This window comes from Aegilops tauschii, chromosome 5, assembly GCF_002575655.3.
Source record: "Aegilops tauschii subsp. strangulata cultivar AL8/78 chromosome 5, Aet v6.0, whole genome shotgun sequence".
NCBI lineage: Eukaryota > Viridiplantae > Streptophyta > Magnoliopsida > Poales > Poaceae > Aegilops > Aegilops tauschii.
Window position 1 is genome coordinate 34,224,664 of NC_053039.3, and position 24,722 is coordinate 34,249,385.

Consider the following 24,722-nt stretch of genomic DNA (forward strand, 5'->3'; position numbering starts at 1 on the left):
GCGAGAAGATGACGCAAATGATCTGGAGATAAATAAAAAAGACAAGATGCTGAGTCACCCTAAGGATGGGAGCCAGTGGCAAGCGTTGAACTTCGAACACCCAGAACTTGGGAACGATCCAAGGAACATCGTGCTGGGCGCGAGCACCGATGGAGTCAATCCGTTTGGCAGCCAGAGAAGCACACATAGCACCTGGCCTGTGTTTGTGTGGATGTACAACCTTCCCCCCTGGTTGTGCATGAAGAGGAAGTACATTGACATGAGTATGCTAATTGAAGGGCCGAAACAACCAGGGAACGACATCAATCTGTATCTGGGGCTGCTGAAAGAGGAGCTAGACACGCTGTGGAAAACGCCAGCCAATACGTGGGACACCGCAGAGAAAGAATATTTCCCTATGAGAGCCGCACTGCTCACGACGGTGCACGACTATCTCGGTTACGGATATCTCGCGGGGCAGGTGGTCCACGGATTTTTTGGATGCGTCAGGTGCATGGATGACACAACGTATCGCCAGCTAGATAGAGATCCCGGGTCTTCGAAAACCATGTTCATGGGACATCGAAGGTGGCTTCGCGAAGATGACCCGTGGAGGAAACGCAAGGATCTGTTCGATGGTGAAACCGAACCCCGAAGACGCCCGCGTACGAGGAGCGGCGAGGAAATAGACGAGTTGTTGAAAAATTGGAAAGATTGCCCACTACCGGGAAAGAAACAAAAGGCGCCAGAGCAGGGAAAGAAGCGAAAGCTTAAGGCGCCAGAGCCACTGCTGAAGGTATGGAAAACGAGGTCTGTTTTCTGGGACTTGCCGTACTGGAAGATCCACCGTGTGCCTCACAGCCTTGATGTCATGCAAATCACGAAGAACGTGTGCGAGAGTCTGCTTGGTACCCTGCTCAACATGCCAGAGAGGACCAAAGATGGGCCGAAAGCAAGGGCAGACTTGAAATCAATGGGCATCAGGGAGGAGCTTCACGCTAATGATGATGATGATGATGAGGCGAAGCAGGACACGGAAAGTCGTTGCAAAGGCAAAAAGGCGAAGAAGACCGGAAATGACTTCCCTCCCGCGTGCTTCACTCTAAGTCAGGAGGAGATCGATCAGTTTTTCACCTGCCTCGTAGGAGTAAAACTTCCTTACGGTTACGCGGGGAAGATAAGCAGATACCTAGACTCAGCGAAGCAGAAGTTCAGCGGGATGAAGTCTCACGACTGTCACGTGCTGATGACGCAGATACTTCCAGTTGCAATCCGTGGGATCATGGACGCGCACGTCCGTGAAACGCTATTTGGCCTATGCAACTTTTTCGATGTCATCTCTCGGAAGTCGGTTGGCGTGAGGCAACTCAGAAGGCTACAGGAAGAGATCGTGGTGATACTATGCGAGCTTGAGATGTACTTCCCGCCCGCATTCTTCGACGTTATGGTGCATCTGCTGGTCCATATCGTGGAGGATATCATCCAACTCGGGCCGATGTTCCTGCACAGCATGATGCCGTTTGGAAGGATGAATGGTGTCATCAAAGGATACGTTCGCAACATGTCACATCCAGAGGGAAGCATAGCCAGGGGCTTTCTGACCGAAGAGTGCATCTCCTACTACACGAATTATCTAGGCATCGAGAACCCCGTTGGTCTACCCGTCAACAGGCACCTCGGAAGGCTCGCTGGATGGGGTCACCGTGAGGGTCGCCGCGAAATGCATGTCGACTTCGATGGTCGACTCGCCGACTTTGAAAGAGCAAACCTAGTCGCGCTACAACACATAGACGTGGTCGATCCTTGGGTGGTAGAGCACAAAACGTTTATTGAGAAGACGTACAATGACCGAGGCCAACAGAGGACGGACGGAGATATAATCAAAGAGCACAACTCATGTTTCACCGTTGGTTCAAGCAGAAGCTTCTGTCGTACCCTTTACATGAGGATTCTTCCGCGGAAGAACAACTCATATTCGCCTTGTCACAGGGAGCCGAGCACAACCTGATGACGTATGAGGCGTACGATATCAACGGCTACACATTCTACACCGAGGACAAGGACATGAAGAGCGATGGTTATCAGAACTTCGGGGTAACGATGGAATCCTACACCGGTAACGACAAGGACAGATACTACGGAAGGATCGAGGAGATCTGGGAGCTGAGCTACGCTGGTGAGAAGGTCCCGATGTTCCGTGTCAGATGGGCCAAGAGCGTCATAAAAGAAGACCGGTATTTCACCACCATGGTTATACCCGAAGCCAAATCCAAGACCGCAGGCGCGAACGTCACCGCGAAAAATGAGCCATGGGTACTGGCTTCCCAAGTGGACCAATGCTTCATCATTACCGACCCGCCAAAGCCCAGTCGTGTTGTCGTGAGGAGAGGCAAAAGGAAGATCATCGGAATGGATGGAGTCGCCAATGAGCAAGACTTCGACAAGTACGGCGACCCGAAGATGGAACATGATGACGACGATGAAGTATCAGCATACACCACAAGAAGGAGCAGGACCACCCTACCTAAAGGACGTCCGTTCAAGAGCAGAACTCCATTTACGAAAAATAAGGGCAAGAAGATTGTGAACAGATAGCTAGCTAAGATCGATTATATTTAAATTGTAGTTTTCATTTCTCGATTGTATTTCATGGGCACTTTTTGAACTCATGAATGTTTTTAAATTTCATGGACACTCGATCTCAATCCCCCTCCATCTCGATCGCTATCCCACCTCGCCAGATCCGGTCCCCCTCGCCGCCGAGCACCCCCCGCACCATCTCCCCCGCTCCACCGCCGCTGAGCACCCCCCGCACCCTCCCCGGCCCGCTCCACCGTCACAAATGAATGCAACTAAAATTGCAAAAAAAACAAACTTGATTATATTTTCAAATAACAAATTTGATGATATTTTCAAATAATAAATTTGATGATATTTTCAAATAATAAATTTGATGATATTTTTTTAAAAAATATTACTGTTTTTATAAAAAAATATTACTGTTATGATTTAAACAAGTTTGAACATATTTAAACACAAATAAATATCAAACAGCATTTTAAATGCATAAAAACAAAAATTAGGGAGCCTAGGAATCGAACCCAGGACCTCCTAGTGTGTGTGCTGCATGCTGACCAGTTGGGCTAGTGGCCATGTTCTAATGGAGATAGGGTTAGGTGGAATATAACCTGACCAGTCGGGCTAGTAATTTCTAATGGCGCACCAGGGTCAGGTGCGCCATTGCTATCATCGTACTTATGGCGCACTTGGGGGAGGTGCGCCATTAGATAGACATCCTGCACTCCACCTATTCCCTCGCACTGTGGCCTCCTCCCTCCCTCGCCAGATCCCCCACTCGACCCCAACCGTACGCTGCCGCCCCCTTGCTCCGCCCCCTCCGTCTGCCGCGCCTGCACGCCGTCGGCGACGCCGCCGCTGCTGTGGTCTTGCGCTGCCCCGACGCCGCCGCCCCGACCCCCGCGGGACTCCACCCCCGCCGCCCCCACGCCCCCCGAACGAGATCGGCCGAGCGCTCCTCTCCTCTCCTCCTCCCTCCGACGAGCGAGGGCCTCCTCCGGCCCCTGCAGCAGCCGGCGAGCGCAGCCCCGACGTGCCCACACCCCACCTGCCCCTGCCGTCCTCCGCCACCCGGCGACCAGCCGCGCCCGCCCAGGTACCCCTCCTCCTTCCTCCTTCCTCCCTCTCCACCCTTCCTCCCCATTCCCTCCCTCCCTCCCCTCGATCGTGGTACACAATCTGTGCATGGAAGTGCAATATCTGGAGCCCTTTTTTTTAATTCAGTTTCGTTAGAGTATGGCCTTGATCGATTGCAGCTAGCTACCTAGGGTTAATTAACTAAATAAAGGGGTTAGTCTGGAAAGGTAGGAGAAGAGAAAAGCATTTCTTTGCAGCTAGGATTGTACTAAATAAAGGGGTTGTTCTTCTCCTCTTGTCCTACTCGTAGAAACATATTCAAAAACACTAGGAGTACAAAATATTTAGAAACACTGGGAGTAATTTGTTTACAAACATATTCAAAAACACTTATAGTAATCTGTTTACAAACATACTCAGAAACACTAGGAGTATTTTAGGAGTACTCTACAAATTATTCTAGGAGTACAAAATCCTGTACAGAGTAAACATCCTAGAAGTACAAAATATTCTACTCCTACGAGTACTGTAATTTATTATTCCTGTTTGATTGTAATTTTAAATAATTGACACATGAAGCATTTTGTTACTTGCATGTTTGTGTCCTGGAACACAAGGTGACAATATTGATGTCAATTTATATAGTTACTCCAGAAGTAAATTTCAGTTGCACATCAAATTTCCTGGAGTACTGTACAGTTCCAAACAATTTCATCTAAAAATTTCAGTTGAACAAATTGACATAAATTTCAACTGAAAATTTCAGTTGAAAAAATTAAGGCTGCTGTAATGAATTGTCAGTCCATCATGAGTATTTGGCCTGCCCATCATGTTTGTTGGTTGTTTGCTGTCATGTTGTTATTACTTCCATTAGGGCATCTGTTGGTTCATTAATCTTAAGCCCATTATTCCATGGAATAGCTGAACTATAATACTATTATTCATTTATGATAGTTTGTGAGATACAGAAATAGATAAATTTAAGTTTGTAATGGCTAACAGCCAGACATGTGAATCTGTTCTTGATACTCCTTTTCCCTTTTCTTAGAATCATCATATACAAATTAGAACCTTTCTAACATCTGCATATTTCAGGTTTCCGAGGAGGTAAAGGAAGTGAAGTCCAGACAGTGCAGCAACAGCAACACCTCCAAGGTGAGAAATATGTTCCTATTTATCTTTTTTTGCTCAAGTTCTTCGGTACATCATATAATATAGAGAAGTGCAGATCAAGTGGTGCAATCATATACATCTGGCCACTTAAGTCATCATTCCCTTTAAGCAGAGTGATGCCTTTCGATGTCACACAATAATGTTTGTTGCAAGAACATTCTGCTCTTAGTGTTCGTTTGTTTACAAAGATCCTGCTTATATATACTGATGATGAGTCATGTTGAAACCTTACATATGCTGGTTCCTGCTTATTTGCTCCAATGGCACAAACTTGAGCTGCTAGCATAAAAAGTGTTGCAGGCGACAGACAGTGAGGAGCTACTGTCAAAAACTTGAGCTACTGTAAAAAAATTCAGTTATGGCATCTAGAATTATGTCAGTTTTGTTTTGTAACTAGAAGACCAAAGTGTTAGGAATTCTATCCAAACTGTAGTTTTCAGTATTCTGTCCAAACTGAAAACTGTTAAAAAGACCATGTGTTTTTTGGTCAAAATCTGCATGTAAAACTGAAATAATTAGTCATAAAGAATATCCTCAAGACCATGTGTTTCTTGGATTTCTGTAATGATGATGGAACATTATAAAGCATTGTACTCCAGTGTGTATGAAGGATACAAAAATTTTAGCAACTTCTCTGATTTTATAAAGTTGTTCTTATATGGGTGAAACTTCACTTGTTTTTAGGCTAGTGGAGGGTGTTGCTTTATTGTGATGCCTCTGAATTACTTGTGATCACATTGAGAAAGACTTGCAAAGATGATGATCATCTTTTACAGAAAACAATTTCTGTAAACACGTCAGTAACTTTGCTAGTTTGCTGGGTTTTGTCTCCGACCATTGTGTCGTGATGAATTTGCAGGTACCCCGAGAGGCCCTTGAGTTTGCCGGAATGTCGATTAACTTCCGTTCCGGCAAATTCGGGTACTCCATATGTCCTATTTTCAGCAAAGGTCATGCTGAAATTTTCTGTGATTTTTAGCATGACTTTGCTAAAAATAGGACATATGGGGTACTTGCGACTAATGCATGGGCCGGGGTATCTTAGTACTTAGTTAAGTAGGATCAACTGCCCCGCCATTCTTGCTGCATTAAACCATAGGTGGCAATAGAGCCAAGTGATTAGGCCCAACTTAGAATTCTCCTTAGCATCGATAAACCCTAGATGATAAACCCAACATAGGTGGCAATAGAGCCAGGTGATTAGTGCCAAGTGATTAGGCCCAACCTAGGGTGCCTCGGCATCGATAAACCCTAAATGATGAAAACTTAACTTAGCATTTAGGGTGCCTCGGCGTCGACAAACCCTAAATGATGAAACCTTGGCTTCTATAGGGTGCCTCGGTGTCGATGAGAACCTAAATGATGTACGCTTAAGCTTTTAGGGTGCCTCGGCGTCGACAAACCCTAAATGATAAAAGCTTAGCTTTTAGGATGCCTAGGTGTCGACAAACCCTAAATGATGAGACCATGATCTTGTTCCTTGACAATAACCAACTTTTTGACCAAACGTTTTTCCTATTTAGAGCGAAACATGGCCCACAACGATGAGGCCGGCGGTTCGGGCGGCAAGAAATTCTGGGAGCTGTCCCAGGAGATGGAGGAAGAACCTCACCGCTATGAAGACGCCGCGGAAGACACCGATCCTGACTACACACCCCCTAGTGGCGTCGGGGATGACACCACTGATGGTGCCGCCGAGGATGCCACCACTGATGATGGCGGCGCACGCACAGATGGCAGCCAACCGAAGAGGCAACGGAAGGACCGGCGCCCGAACGTGCTCGGCACCGTCAAGGATGAATTTACTGAAGTGAACTCCGACGGGCAGCCAACGGCGCCCAAACATGTAGTCAAGGGGTACTCGGTTCAGCTCGGGTGCATTCTCCGGAGCACCGTCTCGATCAACACCGAGAACCTAAGGCATAAGGACCGAGGGAATTTGCGCAGCCTCCTCTTCACGAAGCTGCACGAACGATACAAGTTCCCCGCTGAGTTTGCAAACACATGCCTCTCAGGGAATAAAGTGAACAGTGCCGCCCTCACGAGGATGAGCACGGCCCTGTCTACATGGAGAAGCACGGTGAAGGCAATGATTGAAAAAGGTGATAGTTATGACAAGATCAAGGCGAAATATCCTTTGATGAGCGAAGATGACTACAAGGAGTTCAAGATCAAGTGCGAGAGCAGCGCAACCTCCGAATCAAGTCAGTGGGGGAAAGAAATGCGAGAGTTGAACTTAGGGGTCCACCAACTCGGTCACGGCGGTTACAGAGTGGCGGAGCCTATATGGGACAAGGAGGACGCGGAGCGTGCCGAGCAAGGCCTACCGCCCCGCTTCGAGAAATTACATGACAAGCAGACCAGGAACTTTGTCAGGGCACGGTACAAGGACGACCCGGTAACAAAGGAGCTTACCACGGATCCGAAGACCAGGGCGCTTGAGCTTGTTCTGGTAAGGAATACACCCCCGCGTAATTAGCTCCATATGGTTGCATTCTAATTAATGAAGCCAAATTTCTAAATGGTTCACATTCCTTCCGCAGGAGGCTGAAAGCAGTAGCGCGGGGTCGTCTCAGAGCTCCCCTTTTGACACCCCTTTAAATAGGGCGTTGAACGTAATGAAAAACAAGGATAAGCTCAGTAAGCCATCGTCAGCTGGTCGTGTGGCCGGCAAAGGCTTGTCCACAAAATGCTCATCATACTATACCACTGGTGGGCGAAAGGAGAAAAAGACCAGCTCGGAAAGCCAGTCGCGCGAGGTTCAAGAACTCAAGGCACAAGTGGCGCGGATTCCGGAGATTGTCCAAGAGCAAGTGCAACAACAACTGGGAACGACGCTCACCGCCATTGTGCCTACCTTGATTCAGGGGCTGACGACGTGGATTGCGGGCGGCCAACAGGGGCCTCCCCCGGTTCCCAGCTTCACGGCCAGCAACTCACACAACGCGCAGGCGGCGCCATTGGTGTCTCCGGCGGAGGCGGTATTCGTGTCTCCGGCGCCGGCACGGGCATGGAGCTTAATGCACCCGGGTGTACGCCGACCGGCACCTCGCCAGCAAGCGGCCCCTCCGTCAGTTGCACGCGCACGCCCGTCGTTGGCGGTGCGTCGACATTAGCCGAGCTCGACGGCATCACGGTAACTAAGCCTCTCGGCCGATGACTTCATCTCCTTGCCTTTGACTGGGCATCCCTGACGCCCCTACATGTTTTCACAGGGCGCCACCGACGTTCCGTGCACTCTCCTGCACTTCGTGGGCGGCGAGTTGGTCGATGTCGCCAAGAGCAGAATCGTTCAACCGGGCAACCGCGTGTTCCACGGTAATCCGATGCCACCCACCTTGTATAGGGTTGAACTAGTTCGGGTGCTGCTAGGCTGCGACGAGTTGTTACCTCTGATTCGACCCGCTGGGGCCGACGAAGATGATGTGATGACCCTTAGCGCCTGTGTAAGCTGGCCCCTGCTTTGGCCGAAGAGCCAGATCCGTCTGGGGGCAGGGGACACCACCCCACAGACAAGACCGCCAGTCGTGCCAGCGCCAAGCCATGGCAAGAACGCCGCAACGCTACCGGACATGCCGGACATCCCTATGGCACAGCATCCGGACATACATATGGCACAGGATCCGGACGACGACGACAACGACGGCGGTACATTTTCCAACGTCGTTAAGTACTTTGCCGAACATGGGTACGGTGACGAGTTCTCCGGGCCTCCTTCTCAAGAACCCAACCCTGAAAAAGGCGACCACGATCTAGCTGGTACGGCGGAGAAACCCAATTGCAACAGGCGTCGTCTGGCGTTTAGTTCTCAGGAGACGCCTCCAGCTGCCGCCTTCACCGAGCCTCACATAGCTGAGGTGCCAAATATTATCAGCCCCAACACGCTCAAGAAGGTGGTCTATGAGCAGAACTCGATCCCATTACAGCAGATCAGGAAGAAGGGATGGAAACGAAAGACTAACAAGGGTGCCAGTGCGAGCCAGCCGGCACCGAGTACGATCCGTGCTCAGGACGGGCCACCTTCACCTAAGGATATCTCGAGGAGGGTGCATGTGGCGGGTAGGCCGATGCTACCGACAAATATGCTCAATGCTGCAACCGGTGCTATGCGGAGTCTCCATGACAGTGTTCTTCCTTTGGAGAAGCGGCGTCTCAGAGAGAATGATGTGGCATACCCGGTTTTCGTGGCCAAGGTGCCAGAGGGCAAGGGCTTTGTGGATAGCGCCGTCGGGGGTACGATCGTCCTGCGGTTTGATGACATCTTTGCTATGCTTAACCTTCATCCGCTGCACTACACCTTCGTTCGGCTGTTCTCGCTGAGTATGGAGATGCGGATCATTAGAGACAAGACCCCGGACATTGTGATAGTCGACCCCTTCTACATGCGTGCCAAGATCTTGGGCAGTGCTGGGGACCGGCAAGTCTCGAGTTCACACCTCGAAGGCGTCATTCTGGCAAACCCAGATAAGGATAACTTCCTCGTGCCTTACTTTCCCAAGTACGTCATCTCCTAACCGCCCCGTAACATATGATTTCTTAGATTTCGATCGTTTTTTTTTTCTAACATTCCGTGTTCTGTGCAGTGACACACATTGCACACTCATCCTCTTAAGCCCGAAATATTCCATGGCCACGTATTTCGACCCGGACCGTGACTCCAAGATAGACTACACAAATATCAAGAAAGTTCTTGATGATGCTCTCCCCGGCTACGCCGCATCTGGAGCACCCATAATACGACGTTCCCCTGCGTCAAGCAGCCGCCTGGCGGTCAGAAGGATGCCTACTACGCCCTCCATCACATGCGGGCGATCGTGCGGGACCATAATCACCTTCTGCTACCAAATAATCTCAAAGATTGGGCCGCAAGCTTGGCGGCAATCCAGGACGCGGACATCCGACAAGAATTCTTTCGCATCCAGTCGGAGTTTGCAGAAATCATCCATCAAGATGTCCTTCGTACCTCGGGACAGTTCTACCTCAAATTTCAACCGTCCAACAGTGAGATAGACACACCGCTACAAATGCAGGCTGACAACGCCCGCGACTTCATGACCATCACGACAGACGGCGACTTCATCCACGCTCCGGTCCCATGAGTCGAGTCGAAAGTAGTGATGCTATGTGTAGTTCTGAAACATTGATTAGCTCATGTTGTAATTAAACTTTAATGAACTTGTATGTCTCTTTGGTTTGGACAGTCGTTCAACTTAGATGTAATCGATGCTATTTGTTAGTAGGACCATGAATCGTGCTATTAATGTCTTGCTTTTCTCTTCTGATCCTTTTGTTGCATACTTATATATTGTCTGTTGTTTGGCTAGTGCATAGAGATGCCGTCGTATGTCGTGTACAAGGGTAAGGTTCCCGGAGTCTACGACGACTGGGAGGAGTGTCGGAGACAGGTTCACCGTTTCAGCGGTAACAGTTACAAAGGGTACACCACTAGGGCGGAGGCGGAATCTAGATACGCGCGCTATCTAGCGGGAGAGAGGAGGGAGCGTTGGAGGAACTGGATGAAGACCAGTTTCATCGCGATGATGCTCATCGTGATGACCGCAGCTCTCTTCTATGTGATGGTAGTTTAGATGATCGATATCGACTTGTAATGTGAAGACAAACTCGCTACTCGCGGTCTCGAGACTTGTAATGTTCTATCTTTGTTCGGTCTTTTGAATTCGGGACTAATATGATGAATTGTATTCGGAGACTAATCTTCTATTGTATTCGATGAATCTGCTGTTGCTATGTGGTGCTGCTTATATTCTATCCAATAATATATTTTGTAATCTGTGCAAAAATCAGAAAAGAAAAAAAAATCCCTAATATACATACTAATGGCGCATCACACCAACGTGCGCTATTAGTATGCCAAAGGATACTAATGGCGCATCACACCGCAGTGCGCCATTAGTATGCCAGAGGATACTAATGGCGCATCACCCAGCAGTGCGCCATTAGTATGCCGAAGGATACTAATGGCGCATCACCCCGCAGTGCGCCATTAGTATGGCAAAGCACATGGCTATATATGGCCCCCTGGGAGGCATACTAATGGCGCACCGTGGCCTATACTAATGGCGCACTGCCTGGTGCGCCATTAGTATACCAGATAGTAATGGCGCACCGGAGGTGCGCCATTAGTAAAAAATACTAGTGGCGTGGTGCTAGTGGCGCACCTGTAGTGCGCCATTAGTAGCGAAAACAGGTGCGCCACTAGCAGCCCTTTTCCTATTAGTGAGAGGGCTGGCCGGGGCGGCAGTGGCGAGTTGTTTCGGGGCGGCGAGGCAGTGCTGGGGCCGGTGGTTCGGCCGGTGGTGGCTGGCGGCTCAGGGGGGTGCAGGTTGAAGATGAACTGCAGGCCCTCCCTAAACTACATGTCAAGTTCCTCTCTGCTACCATTGTGTTCAGTTTCGACAGTAGCATTCAGATTCCAAAGTAAATTTCAGTTTTGACAGTTAAGTTCAGAGTCAACAGTTTTTACCTCATCTGTTGTAGTCAGGTGGTTTTTGGTGATGTTAATTTTACATCCATTTTACATTATCTATTGGAGATGCTATTAGAATCCCACTTGAGATTGATGATGTCTGTCTTGTGCTGCTTCAGCCTTGACGTCTTACGGCTCACCGGAGCTGCTCCAACAACAGAACAATCCATCACAACAGAGCAGTGCCCTGGACGCCGTCTACAGATTCCTCATATCTTCCTCCACACCTCCGACAGCCACCTCTGCCTCAACTGCTTCAGCGACCAACCCAATGATGCTGAGGTCGACACGGCTACGGCAAAGAGGTTGTACACTTGTTGCATCACTTATTACTATACATTCACGTCGATCCATTAGGGCTATTTGGTTCAACGGAAAAACGTCGATCCACTGGTTGTTACCATTACTCTAAATTTCTGCATGCTCTCCTTACATAATCTCACCATATTTTTTTCGTATGCATGTCAGATATTGTACACAGTCATGCTCAACATGTAGAGAAAAAGAGAAGAGTTTTGTGCGGCAATACAATGTCATGCAGACATCGCTCCATGGTGGGTTCAATGGCAAACCCTCCCCACCCCTCTCCAGATTGCAATCCAGAGGAAGATATCTATTCTGAGGTGGATTCAGACGCCGCTGACCACTCCTATTTACCCCCCAAGGTGTTTGCTCTACCTTGGCATGATGATGTTAGTCATATCATGCATATGTTGCCTTGCAGTGCCTACTTTTGACATCATATATGTCATCTGCTTAGTTTAGACATGTTCTGTAATGCCACCTGTTTAGTTTCTATATCATATATGGGAATTATGCAGTCTCATGTCTTTTAGCCAGCCATAATATATGTGAAATGTGCAATGCCATCCTGTTTAACCAGGCATCATATATTTGAATGATATCTTGCCCATCCTTTTCTTCATTACATGTCGATTTGTCGATAATGTTTGTACATTAAACTACTCTTCCTGTGAATCAGCCATTTGGTTGGGAGATGGAAAAATCTGGAGTGAAAACAAGGCCTTCAGAGCAGACAGTGCTACCTGTCGAAGCAGATCTCTTGTTGGGTCCCGATAGCTCCTCAGAGATGGATTTAGAGACAGATGACCAGTCCTATTCCCCCACTGAGGTGTATGCTCTAACTTGGCACGGTTATACTGCTCATATCATGCATACGGTGTCTTGCATTGCATAGTTTAGACATCATATACACAATATTCAACACGATGTTCTTAGTTCAGACATCATATCGAATGCCCTCTGTTTAGCATATAAATCACATATGTGAATTAAATGATGCGATCCTGATTACTTAGATGTCATGCGATCCTGTTTAGTTATTCATCATATCTTTGAATTATGTTATGCTATGCTATCCAGTTTAGATAGATATCATATATGTGAAATTATGTCATGCTATCCGTTTTAGTTAAACAATATACATGTCAACTATTTCATGCCCTCTTTTTTCCAGACTATCTATTGCATCTGTCTCTCATACAATGTCGGTACATTCAACTATGTTTCCTGTTTATCAGCCATTTGAATTGGAGCGGGTGATGCCAGTATCTACCGGACTAAAAACACGGTCTTCAAATAAAAGTGCTACCTCTTGGTGGAGATAGCACCCCGGTTGTACATGCACAAGAACCAGCCCTACCACACATAACCCAAACTCTCGCAGATTGTACCCCTACTGCGATGGACAGAGAACCAGCTTCACCCAATCTAACCCCAACCCCAGCCGATAGTAACCCAGTTCCTGTTGACACAACACCATCTCCACCATAGAGCTCCCAAACAAGAGCAGTTAGTAAGGCAGCTCCAGTGCCCAAAGGGCCAGTACTATCACGACGAACCCCAACTCCACCAGTTAGTACGCCTATTCCTGTGGAGGAAGCACAACCAGCTAGTCGTAGTTTAGCATCTATCGCATTTGATGTTGTTAAATCGTATGTGCGCATGTTCCCATCTTGGAAATATTATACTGAAGATGAAGGAAAATGCCAGTTGCAGGTGTTTGTCCAGGAGTTATGTGTAAGTAATGTTATTCATGGCAATTACTTTGCTTCGTCCCATACATCCTACCTCCATGATGGTTATAATACAGCAAATTTTCCCATTTTTCTCTATAGAGAAGGACCGATTTGGAAAATCAGGCTGAGGTAACCTGTGCTAATACCTCTGCTATCTTCAAGAATGCTTGGTGGCAGTATCGGAATTACCTGAAGAAAACGTACTTCACCGGCAAAGAAACTCATCAAATTCCCTTACGTTCTCCTGAGACGCATTTACTGGACGATGACTGGGAACGCCTTGTTCTGTACTGGTCCCGAACCAAGAATGTGGTAAGGTCTATGAGCTCATTTTCTATTTTTAAGTATTATATTCTTGCGTCTTACTGTACTCTGTTCATGTAGAACAAGTGCCTAAACCTGAAGAACAATTGTTCTAATTTAAGATTCCATTGCTATCATAGTTCAAAAAAGCGCTAGGCGTTAATTGTGCGTTTTGCCACCGCCTTGCGCTTTACTGACCAAAGCGCATGCTTATGCGCAGTTATGCACAGATTAAGCGTAGTTATGCGCAATGCGTTTTGCCAACGCCTAGATCCTAGGCGCGCTTAAGCACTCGCTTAGGCGCGCCTTTTTTAACTATGATTGCTTTGCTCTTGTATCACTGTATTTACTCATATAAACTTACTTTTAAATTTAAGGATTCAATCGAAACTCCAATGGCACAGCAGGTATGTTCACGGATGTTTCTTTAATAGGTTTGTTCTTATCAATAGCTCTGTTGATTTCAATTTCAATTGTGTATACAGTTGAATTTCATATCATGCACATTACTAGCATCACAACAGAGCCAATAGTGTTGTTGTTCATGTAGACCCGTGGTACCCATCTGAAATCTTGTTGTGCCGTGTAGTTTCCCACGCTCTGTATTCTTTCACTGCTGCTTTGTCTTGAACTGATATGATTTGAACCGTGCCTCTATTTTGATTTGGCAAGACAATGCAGTGACCATAGGACATAGATATATGTTTGTTTGATGCTTTTATTATGTACTAGTACTTGGCAATAGAAGACTTGGTAGTTTAATCCTGTCCACCTTACTAATGAACTGGTTCACCGAAATGAGTTTCATATACTAGTACATGCTAAACTTGTTATGTGTCTGCTTGTTTCTTCTTTTAGAATGCTGACAGAATATTGGGGAAGAGTGCCTTATTAAGCAATGGTAAAGGAAGTAATGCAGATAAGGTTCAGGATAGTGACACATCTTTGTTGGTCTCCAACAAAGCTGATAAAACAGCTAAGGAAGACTATCTTGAAGACAGCGAGACAACCCCAAAGTCCTGTCTTGGTTTAGTGTTCGAGTTACTGGCCACTACCGCTTGCACAAGCTATTCAAACTCACTGTCTGAATCGGTTCGGTTTCTTGAGTCTCAACTACAAGCTGAAAGACATCGATCAGCTGTGCTGCGACAAGAAGCGGAAGGACTGCGGAAGTCCCTGGAGCATTCAGATGCATACTTTCTGGTGCAACAGCAAGCGTTGGAGGATTTTAGCGCCAAACAAGACAAAGCTAATCAGCTCGCTAAGCTTATTGCCAGCATGGTGGATACCCAGGATAACGTTTCTTGAGCTCTTCTGAAGTAGTTTCAGTTATGCTCTTGTTTTGCTGCCGCGTTTATTTGCACTGGTGGCCAATTTTGACGGCCACTGTATGTAATGTGCTGCTTTGTTCCCTATATTTGCACTGGTGGCGAACTTTGATGCCCAGTGGATATAATATGTGTAATAGCGGTAATAGGCTACGTTAATTGCTTGCTTATTTATTTCCTTATTGTCTTGTTTAGTTGTTTGTAGTCACTGCAGTTCTTTTTTTGTTTTTTTCTAGTGGCCACAATAGCCTATTTTTGGTAATTAGGCCAAAATAATCATGGCAACACACGAACTGTTGTAACCATGGGCCTCCTGCAGGCCGTATGATCCATGGGCCTTCGTTCGGCCGTAGGATCCATTGGCCTTCTATACGGGCCGTAGGATCCATCGGCGTTCTATACGGGCCTTAGGGTCCATGGGCCTTCTACGGGCCGTAGGGTCCATGGGCCTTCTACGGGCCGTATGATCCATGGGCCTTCTACGGGCCGTACTATCCATGGGCCTCATACGGGCCGTAGGATCCATGGGCCTTCTGCGGGGCGTATCATCATTTCGCCAATCATGGGCCGTACTATTCGTGGACCATAATGGGTCGTTAATAGGCCGTATTTGATAACTCTATGAAAACAGCCCAACGGGGTTTTTTTGACATGAAAACGGCCCAACGTATTAACGGTCCGCAAACGGGCCGACTGTAACGACGGGCTGAATTTGGCCCACAAGCAGAAAATGACAGTAACGGGCCGTATGTAACCGAATGCTGCAAATGAGCCCAAGAATCAATGGGCCCTGAGAAGGCCGAAAGATAACTTGGGCTGGAAACGGCCCAATGGAATAACGGGCCGTTAATGGGTATAAAGTGATACACTGTTCATTACGGGCCAGTTTCACCACAGGCCGTTAATAGGCCAAGAGTTACAAAGGTCCTCATATGGGCCGAAAGAAGTCATGGGCCACACATGGGCCGGAAGTTAAAACGGGCTGAATCATATTGGACAGCCCAGATGACGCTACTGGGCCTAATTCGGATAGGGCGTAACGGGCCCTGGGTTAGCGGGCTATAAATGGGCTATATGCGAACATGCCGTTAACAGGCTTTCCGTGGGTCGGCCCGCCACCTTTTGACCAAGTCAAACGGGCCGGCCTTTTCACAGGAATGGGCCTCTGTTGGGCCGTGGCACGTGTCGCTGTATCATAGGTGCCTTCGGTCCAATGAGCGGATGACATCTGTCCCAACGGTGAGCCGACACGTGTTTCCTCCAGCCAATGATGATTTTACACGTGGAAAATCCCCATTGGTCGGGGCTGTTAACGGGTTATCGGATCCAAAACCCGACCCGATAGCTTAACGGCGTTCCGTTACGGTGGATGCCACGTGTCGGTCACCCTTGACGAAAGCACTTTTGTGACGCGCGATTTATCATCATGGAGGTGGACACTTCTGTGATGATAATTTTGATAATGTCATGGAACACTTTCACGACAGCACAGGTATGACTATCTTGATTCTGTCATAAAATCGTCATGGATGTACATGCATGACAAAAAACGTGACCTACTATGACAAACACGTATCATCACGGAAGTGTATTTTTTTTGTAGTGTTAGGTAGCTCTTGGCTCTGTCTGAACCCGTGCAGGCGTTTTTCCAAGCGGTTGACACACTTGCGGTACATCTGGAGCGCCATCTCGAGCTCGAAGTTGGCTGTTTCATCGGAGATCACCAACTCAAGGATGTTATGGCCATGTTCCTCTACTGTGCCTAGGTGGATACCTGTGCCAAGGAGGCGCTCGAGCCTAGTGACGAACGCGTTGGAATCGAGCGGGCCGCAGGCAAGGCGAATGGCGTGACCCCTGCGAACGGCGTGGCCGGCGTCTGGCTTCTGGTGGAAGTACGGTGCAGAATTAAAGTTTTCATTGTGAATAATATTTCCAATTGAAGCTGAATTAAAGGAAAACTTCAGCAACTTTCTAAGCATTGAAAGGATGTTTCAAAGCTATAATTTGGCCATATTTAGAGAATTTATCAATCACCAGCAGAATGCAATTATATTGAGAAGAAGGAGGAAGCCAACTGATAAAGTCCAAAGAGACAGTGTCCCTGGCCTTTTGTGGAACTAGCAAGGGTGACAACAATCCTAGATACCATACCCTCTCAGGTTTTGCTTGCTGACATATTAGGCAAGACCGAACTTGTGCCAAAATAAATTGCTTCATACCAGACCGAGAGAAAAGAGCATGAATCCTCTTATATGTAACTGGAAATCCTGAATGACGACCACCCAAAGAGTTCTTATGGAAAGCAACAAAAATCTTATGATGTAATGCAGGTACATGACCAACCCATATGCTCTGCTTAAATCTCAATAATCCATTGACAAGTTGGTGGAGGTTTGGAAGATGGTTGAACGCGTAATTGCTGCATAATTGGAAAAGACTTCTCATCATGAGCATAGCTATCCACTATCTGAGATAACCAAGCGGGTTGGGTACTTGAAACCAAGAAAGGCTGAGAAGGATCTGGTGGTCTTCTAGATAATGCATCAGCAACAGTGTTTTCACTTCCTTATTTGTACTGAGTTTGATAATTTAACCCAAGCAACTTAGTGAGGCATTTATGTTGCCGGACTATATGCAATCTTTAATCTTGTAAATGAGCTAAGCTTCTCTAGTCTGTCTTGATGGTAAACTGCTGCACTTGCAAGTAAGATCTCCATTTGTCACTTGCCGCTGACCTTTCGTTGCATCGGTTGGTTATTGCATGTGACTGTAAGCTGATTTTTGAAGATATCAAGAAAGGTATGGGAGGCTCATATATCATAGTTATTAGGGAGATTGCTGAGAGAAGAACTAGTTTTGGTAGTTGTGTTTTCATGCATGAAGGTCGAGCTTCTAACGAGGAGGTGCACAATCTTGTAAAACTTTTTGCCTCGCTTTATAAGGGTCACCACTTGTGGCTCTATGTTTCTCATGACCCTCTATGTAACCCTTTGAATGTTTCTATTAGTTAATAAAGTGTTGCAACCCCTAAAAAAAGCAATTAGGCACGATGATTCAATATCCACGTATTTCTTTCTCAATACCGTGGAAGGAGAGTGGTGAGGGTGTTAAAGTAAGTGGTTCTAATGCTAATTTGGAAGGACACAAACCGCCCCCCTCGGCACCGATAATGAGTGATTTGTTATTTCCAGTGCACTACCCAGTTTTTCTTTCGGGCAAATAGAGAGACTGCTGAAGGTGTTCAATGACCCCTTCCAACTTGTTGTAATGCTTTAGGACAACAAGTCAATTGAGTAAGTCTGCTATAACTTTGCTTCATCGAAAGTTTGATCATGTTTGATGTCCTAAAGTTTCAGATTTTTTGATTTTGTTTACATTTTTTGAATTTACTATTCATAGAGGATGTAGGGGCACTCGGGTGTTGAAAGTCTTGTCTCTTTTACAAAAGGAAGTTCAAAAGGGATGAGAGTGGAAATTAAAACGACCTATTTTGTTCGGCCAGCCCATTAACGCACGCTACAAAGAGACCGAACATACCAGGGCAAGCAAGTGCTATTTCTAGGCCATTGCGAGTTGTAATAGGTCTCGCCTACAATGCCACGCTATTGGGCCGGCTCAATGCTGTAGCAGCGCATGAGTTTCCCCCCTGTCGTTTTGTTTAGCGTTATCACCGTTTTGCATGAGTTTTCTTCGGGCTTTTGTTAGTTTTTCTTTGGTTTTTCCCTTTTTCCTTTTTTTGTTTTCTATGTGTCTTTCTCTGTTTTCACCGGTGTTCTCCGATTTTCTTTATTTTTTATGTTTTATCTTTTCAACACATGTACCGTTTTTTCATACACATTGTACACTTATGGTATCAGTCTGCAATATTTTTATACAGGTTTAAATTATTCAAATACATGAATATAATATTTTTAAATATATATCTGGATGTCTAATGTTTTTCAAACACATTGTATATTTTCCGTATATATCTAAAACATTTTTATAGATGTTTAACATTTTTCGATCCTTCATTTATAACAATCAAATACATTTATTCGTATATGTGTTAAAAAGTTTTCACATACATGATGAAATTTTTTTTTGAATGATACAGTTTTTTAAACATTGTTTAAACTATTTTTTTGAAATGTCGCAAACATATTTTTGCAACACCGGAACATTTTCTTAAAGTGTAACACACATTTTTTGAATGGTATGGTACATGTTTTGGATTTAAAGAACATTTGTTTGCATTGTATAACATTTTTCAATAATGCCACATACATTAACACAAAATGTGTTATCATTTTTTAGATGTCACATGCATATTTTGAATGGTACAAACATTTTTGCAAATTTGAGAAGATATTTTCAAATATGACCCAATGAGAAGTCTCTTATAAGTAATATAAATTCACGCCTCACCCCTACATATCTAAGATGCACGCATCCAACCCAACACACGCGTGGCACAATAGAAGACGACAGTACATGAAGTCCTAGATGTATGATCGTGTGTGGTGGTGTGAGTGTGACACATATATCTTTATCTTGTAATCGGTGTTTCTAAAAAAATCCCATAACACTACCTACCCAACTGTACAAGCAAGTAAAGCAGGACCAGAACATATCTCAAATAAAAAAAAAATCTGAAACATAACACACAAGAACATGTAGCTGAAAGAAACCTTTTAGAGCTTTTGGCTAAACTGCGGCACCGCAAACTGGTTGGGTCCGTCTGAAACCAGGTGCAATGCATGCAGGGGGGCTGTGTTATACGAGATAACACATACCCATGCATGTCTCGTGTTTCACCCACCTTCGTCGTCATCTTCTCCTCCCTCATTTTTCATTACAACATATATATTAGCTACCTCGATTGTCTTGCCACCCAGGGTTAGAAATAAAGGTAGAACTGACCGATCAAGAACAACTTCTTGTATATACCAATGGCAGACTGGAGCAATATTGGAAACCTTGGGCTGGCAGCAGCAGTCGCCGTGGTTTCAACCGGCACAATTCTCATCTCCTTCCACCACATCCGCCGCCTCAAGGACAATACCAAGCTCAACAATATCACCGGTGTGCTATACATATTGATACAACACTAGTTGTATATATTAATTATAGAAACAAAGAAAATTCATCATGTTTTTCTTGTTGTAAATATCAAGCTATAAGATTACATTACTTACCGCACCTTCCTTGTCAACCGGCGCATGCAACACAATTGATGTGAATAGCAAAAGAACAACAGAGCAGGACGATCAAGAAGAAGATCCAGTTCACCGATGACGTGTTGGTGGATCTCTCACCGGAGAACGAGGAGTACCCCAGCTGGCTAGACTGTATGACCATGACTGGTGGCCTCATCCAGTCACCGCTATGAAGGGTGCCTCGATTCGATAATTTGGCAGGCGTGCGTAACTAATTATCTTGTAATGTAGCTAGTCGGACAGCAAGAAATTAAGCAGCATTTTGCTGGCACATCTAGTTAAGTTAATTGTTATTACCAACTCATTTATAATAACTAAGGTGTTTAATTCAGTACACATCAAGAATGTAAGATGCTTGGGGACTGACTACAATCTTATGACAACTATTTTGGTAGGCATGCAATGTTTGATAAATGAAAGGGTTCTTTGTGTTGGAGTCAGCAAGACCGATTACTGACACGCATTTGTTTTTTGATGGAACAACCATCGACGTGTCTTCTGTCGCCAAAGAAACGCCGGAAAATCCAGCCAAGGGAGAAATGACCCGCTTACAAGGAAATTTGGCTGAATAACCATACATGGCTCGATTATATTGAGAAAAACATGTGAAACCCCTCACAACATACCTACCGATAAACCAGGCCTAGAGAGAACTGCCAAAACAAGCCACGCCAGCAAAAGCCTACCCAGTATAGCACACACACAAATCACGTTCTTAACACCTCCAACAATGCCACCATCTATCTTTCATAGGGCCCATGACCTCAGGTATTCGAATTCTCATCTACAATGTTCACCTTTTTAGGGTATGCTAGTTCTATAGTTTTCTGACTTTGATATCCTTCACATGCTCTATTGTAAGCACCAACGTATAAACATAATACATTCTTTCATTATATTTAATGAAGTGACAACTTAAAGTTTTCATTGTGAGCAATATTTCCAATTGAAGCTGATTTAAAGGAAAACTTCGGCAACTTTCTAAGCTTTAGAAGGAAATTTCAAAGCAATAACGTGGCCACATTTAGAGAAATTATCAATCACCACCAGAATGCAATTATATTGAGAATAAGGGTGAAGCCCACTGATAAATTCCAAAGAGACAGTGTCCCAGGCCTTTTTTGGAACTAGCGAAGGTGACAACAATCTTGGATACTGTACCCTCTCAGGTTTTGTTTGCTGACATATCAGCCAAGACTGAACTTGAGCCAAAATAAATTACTTCATTCCAGACCAAGAGAAAAGAGCATGAATCCTCTTATATGTAACTGGAAATCCTGAATGACCACCCAAAGAGTTGTCATGGGAAGCAGCAAAAAATTTATGATGTAATGCAGGTACAAGACCAACCCATTTCCTCTCCTTAAATCTCAATAATCCATTGACAAGTTGGTATGGAGTTTGGAAGCTGGTTGAACAACTAATTGCTGCATAATTGCCGATGCCTTCTTATCATGAGAATAACTATCCACTATCTCAGATAACCAAGTGGGTTGAGCAATTGAAACGAAGTAAAGCTGAGAAGGATCTGGTGGTCTTCTAGATGATGCATCAGCTACACTGTTTTCACTTCCTTATTTGTACTGTATCTGATAATTCAACCCAAGAAACTTAGTGAGACATTTCGGTTGCTAGACTGTAGCAATCTTTGATCTGGTCTGTCTTGATGGTAAACTGCTTCACTTGCAAGTAAGATCTCCATTTGTCATTTGCTGCTGACCTTTACTTTTCTTTCTTTTCCCTTCTATAGCTAATTCTTTCCTTTCATTTACTTTTCCTATTGCAATTTCCAATTTGCAACATTCCAAATTTTCAATTTAGAATGTTATAGATAGGTAATTCATGCATATCATATTTTATCGCATTTCGTTTTGTGATCCTCGAAATTCTAAGCAACTCAAGGACCCACGGAGAGAGTTGGGGATTTCACGTTCTTCATATTTGAATTTTATCAAATATTGAAACAAGGATCACTTTGGTTTTAATTATTTTTCTCTCCGAAAATATTTTGTGTCAAAATATATGAGAGGAGATAATATGACTTCTCCAAAATAAATGAAATATTGGAGGAAAAATATTAAAATCAAATAAACATTTTTCTGTGGATTTTAATTGCGATTTTATTTGAATTACAAAAATATGCATTTTTTCAAATATGCATTTTAGGGCCAAGAAAATGTTCACCTTGTTGTAAATATTTTATTTAGACAGTGAAAATTTGTTTTGGTATTTTTAGACTTTTATTTTATTTTCTAGGATTTTTCCGGCGAAATCTGTTTAAAAAAAAGCCAGCGCCCGACTGGGCCGCAGGCCCAGCCAAGCCAGGCCGGCCCGCGCCGCGCCACTGCCTCTGCCGCCGTGCCCGAGTCCGGCTGGGACACGGGCAAGCCGCCGTCGCCGCTCGGGACTCCACCCGAGGCCGTGCCCCCTCCGCAAGCCACCTCCCTCCCGCCTTAAAAGCCGAGCCCGGGGCCCCCCTGGACCCCGAGTCGCTGCGCCGCCCGCCCCACCGCCTCGCCGCCGCTCCGCCACGCCGCTCGCCGCCGTTGCCGCTGCCGCGCCGCGCCCCGCCGCCGCGTAGCTGCCCCGTGCCTGCCTCGCCGCACCGCCATTCACCGGAGCTAGCCGCCACCGCCGCCGCCGTTGTAGTTTTTTTTCGGTTAACCGTTCGTTTTTTTTAAAACCGTAGATCTAGTTTTTATATATATATATATATATATATATATATCAGTTCGTTTTTTCCGGTTTAGTTTTTTAGCGGATGTTCGTCCGTACGTTGTTTTAACGAACGCCGTTCATCCGTTAGCCGCAGACAGCGAACGTTCATTTGTTAGTCTGTTCGTCAGTTTGTCTTTTTCCAGGGTTTTTCCGCGATTATTTCCGATCGCGATTTCTGCCCTAATCTTCGATCTAGTAACTTTTCGCTCGTTTATCCAAATCAGATGAAACAAGCGCCTAGATCTTCGTCCTGAAGTCCTCTTTCTGTTTAACCAACTTGAACAACATTTTGGTACTGTAAAATTTGACTTTAGTCCAGATTAGTAACCGGATCTTGTTTCTTTCGCAGTTTGAGTTTCGTTGCTCTGTTTGATTTGATTCTTTTTGCAAACCGGAGTTCTTCAGTTGAACTTTTTGGTTAGATCTTCTTATTTGAGTTTTACCTGTGCATCTTGCTTGATTGCTTATGTACGGTATTGTTTATTTGTGATAGAGTTCCCGGAGTGCGAAGCGTGCTACTATAAGTCTCTAGGATTTGCAGATCGTCAGCATGGCAACTAACACCCTTTATTACCCAGTTTTTATGCATTAGTTACGACCCTCACACATTGCATGAGCAGGATCTCTTAACATGTGGGTTTGGGAAGTAGTTGATGAGGTAGAACCTATTGCCCTTTTATTATCAAACCCTTGGGAGTTACTTCTACGTTATGCTTTTATTGCCATGCTATGCTAGTAGACGTGGATTGGGTGAGTGTATCCATGACAGATGTGAGTTTGTTAATTAATGGTTCAACTTAAGGTGACAATTTAATACACATCTGGGTGGATTGCTTGTGGGCACCTGGAGAATCCAGTGTTGTCCTAGGATAAATCCTTCGAGTACTGTGTGTGTCAGCATTATCGATCCAGAGATCACACTGAACAGAGATACTTGACCGTCTGAGGTCGGGTCGCTACAAGATGGTATCAGAGGACACGCTGAATGTAGGGCACGACCACTAAGAAAAGCCCTAGGTCACTCTTCTCTACTCATTTCTGACTTCTCTGCATTTTCTACTCTTTAGGATGGCGGACTCAAGGAACAGGTTTGCACAACCGGATGAAGACAACCCTTTGGACGACACTTGAAGGAAGTCACTAGGTACCTGAACATCAGAATACGAAGCTTCACCGGGACGTACACCGCCACTTTACCAGAAGAGGAGCGATGGATGATTCGAGTTCAAGTTCCAGGAAGGACATTCACTCCAGTTACGGAGCCCATAGAATTTTCCTTTGATGCACCAACCTGGAGTCTAGGCAAGAGCATGGCAGCCCACATCGCCATGGGACGCATCGGCGAAGGCTACAGCAAGGATCTCAAGGACACTATCTACCAGATATGTGGGCGCCGAGATGAGCAATGGGAGATAGTGAGCACCAGGAGGGATAGGTCCATTGCAGCTTTCATCCAGGAGTTAAACCAGCACATTCGACGCTAGGAGAACCAGATGTGCGCAAGCATGAAAGATTTGAAGAAGGCGATTACTAGGATCACTGAGCTAGAAGAGGAACTCAAGTCTACACGGGATGGATATTAGGAGGAAATGACGATACTCGTGGAGAAGAATGACGACCTGACAAGGAAGCTAGGAGTTTTCATGGGAGACCCCGTGCCAGGAGGAGAAGACGACGAACCCAAGGAAATTCGTTCTGAAGACTACATCATCATCGACGACACTGATTCCGACCTTGATGGTAGTGATGATGATTATGAAGACGAAGCTGGAGCGGATATCATGGAGTCTTCCACCGATCAAAATTTCTAGATGACCACCATATGATTAGTAGTATTTCCCCT

At 45.5% G+C, this 24,722-nt stretch overlaps 1 protein-coding gene across 1 annotated transcript in view; it reads left to right on the forward strand.

Annotated features, from left to right (window-relative positions):
- The first annotated feature begins 7,424 nt into the window (after window positions 1-7,424).
- The window catches only part of LOC141022516 (uncharacterized), a 48,868-nt gene continuing 31,570 nt past the window's right edge, over window positions 7,425-24,722 (forward strand). The window contains exons 1-4 of the mRNA XM_073498776.1: window positions 7,425-7,787; window positions 8,427-8,663; window positions 8,817-9,304; window positions 9,390-9,765. Of these exons, the coding sequence (XP_073354877.1) occupies window positions 7,425-7,787; window positions 8,427-8,663; window positions 8,817-9,304; window positions 9,390-9,765 (1,464 nt within the window). The remainder of the gene's footprint in view (window positions 7,788-8,426; window positions 8,664-8,816; window positions 9,305-9,389; window positions 9,766-24,722) is intronic.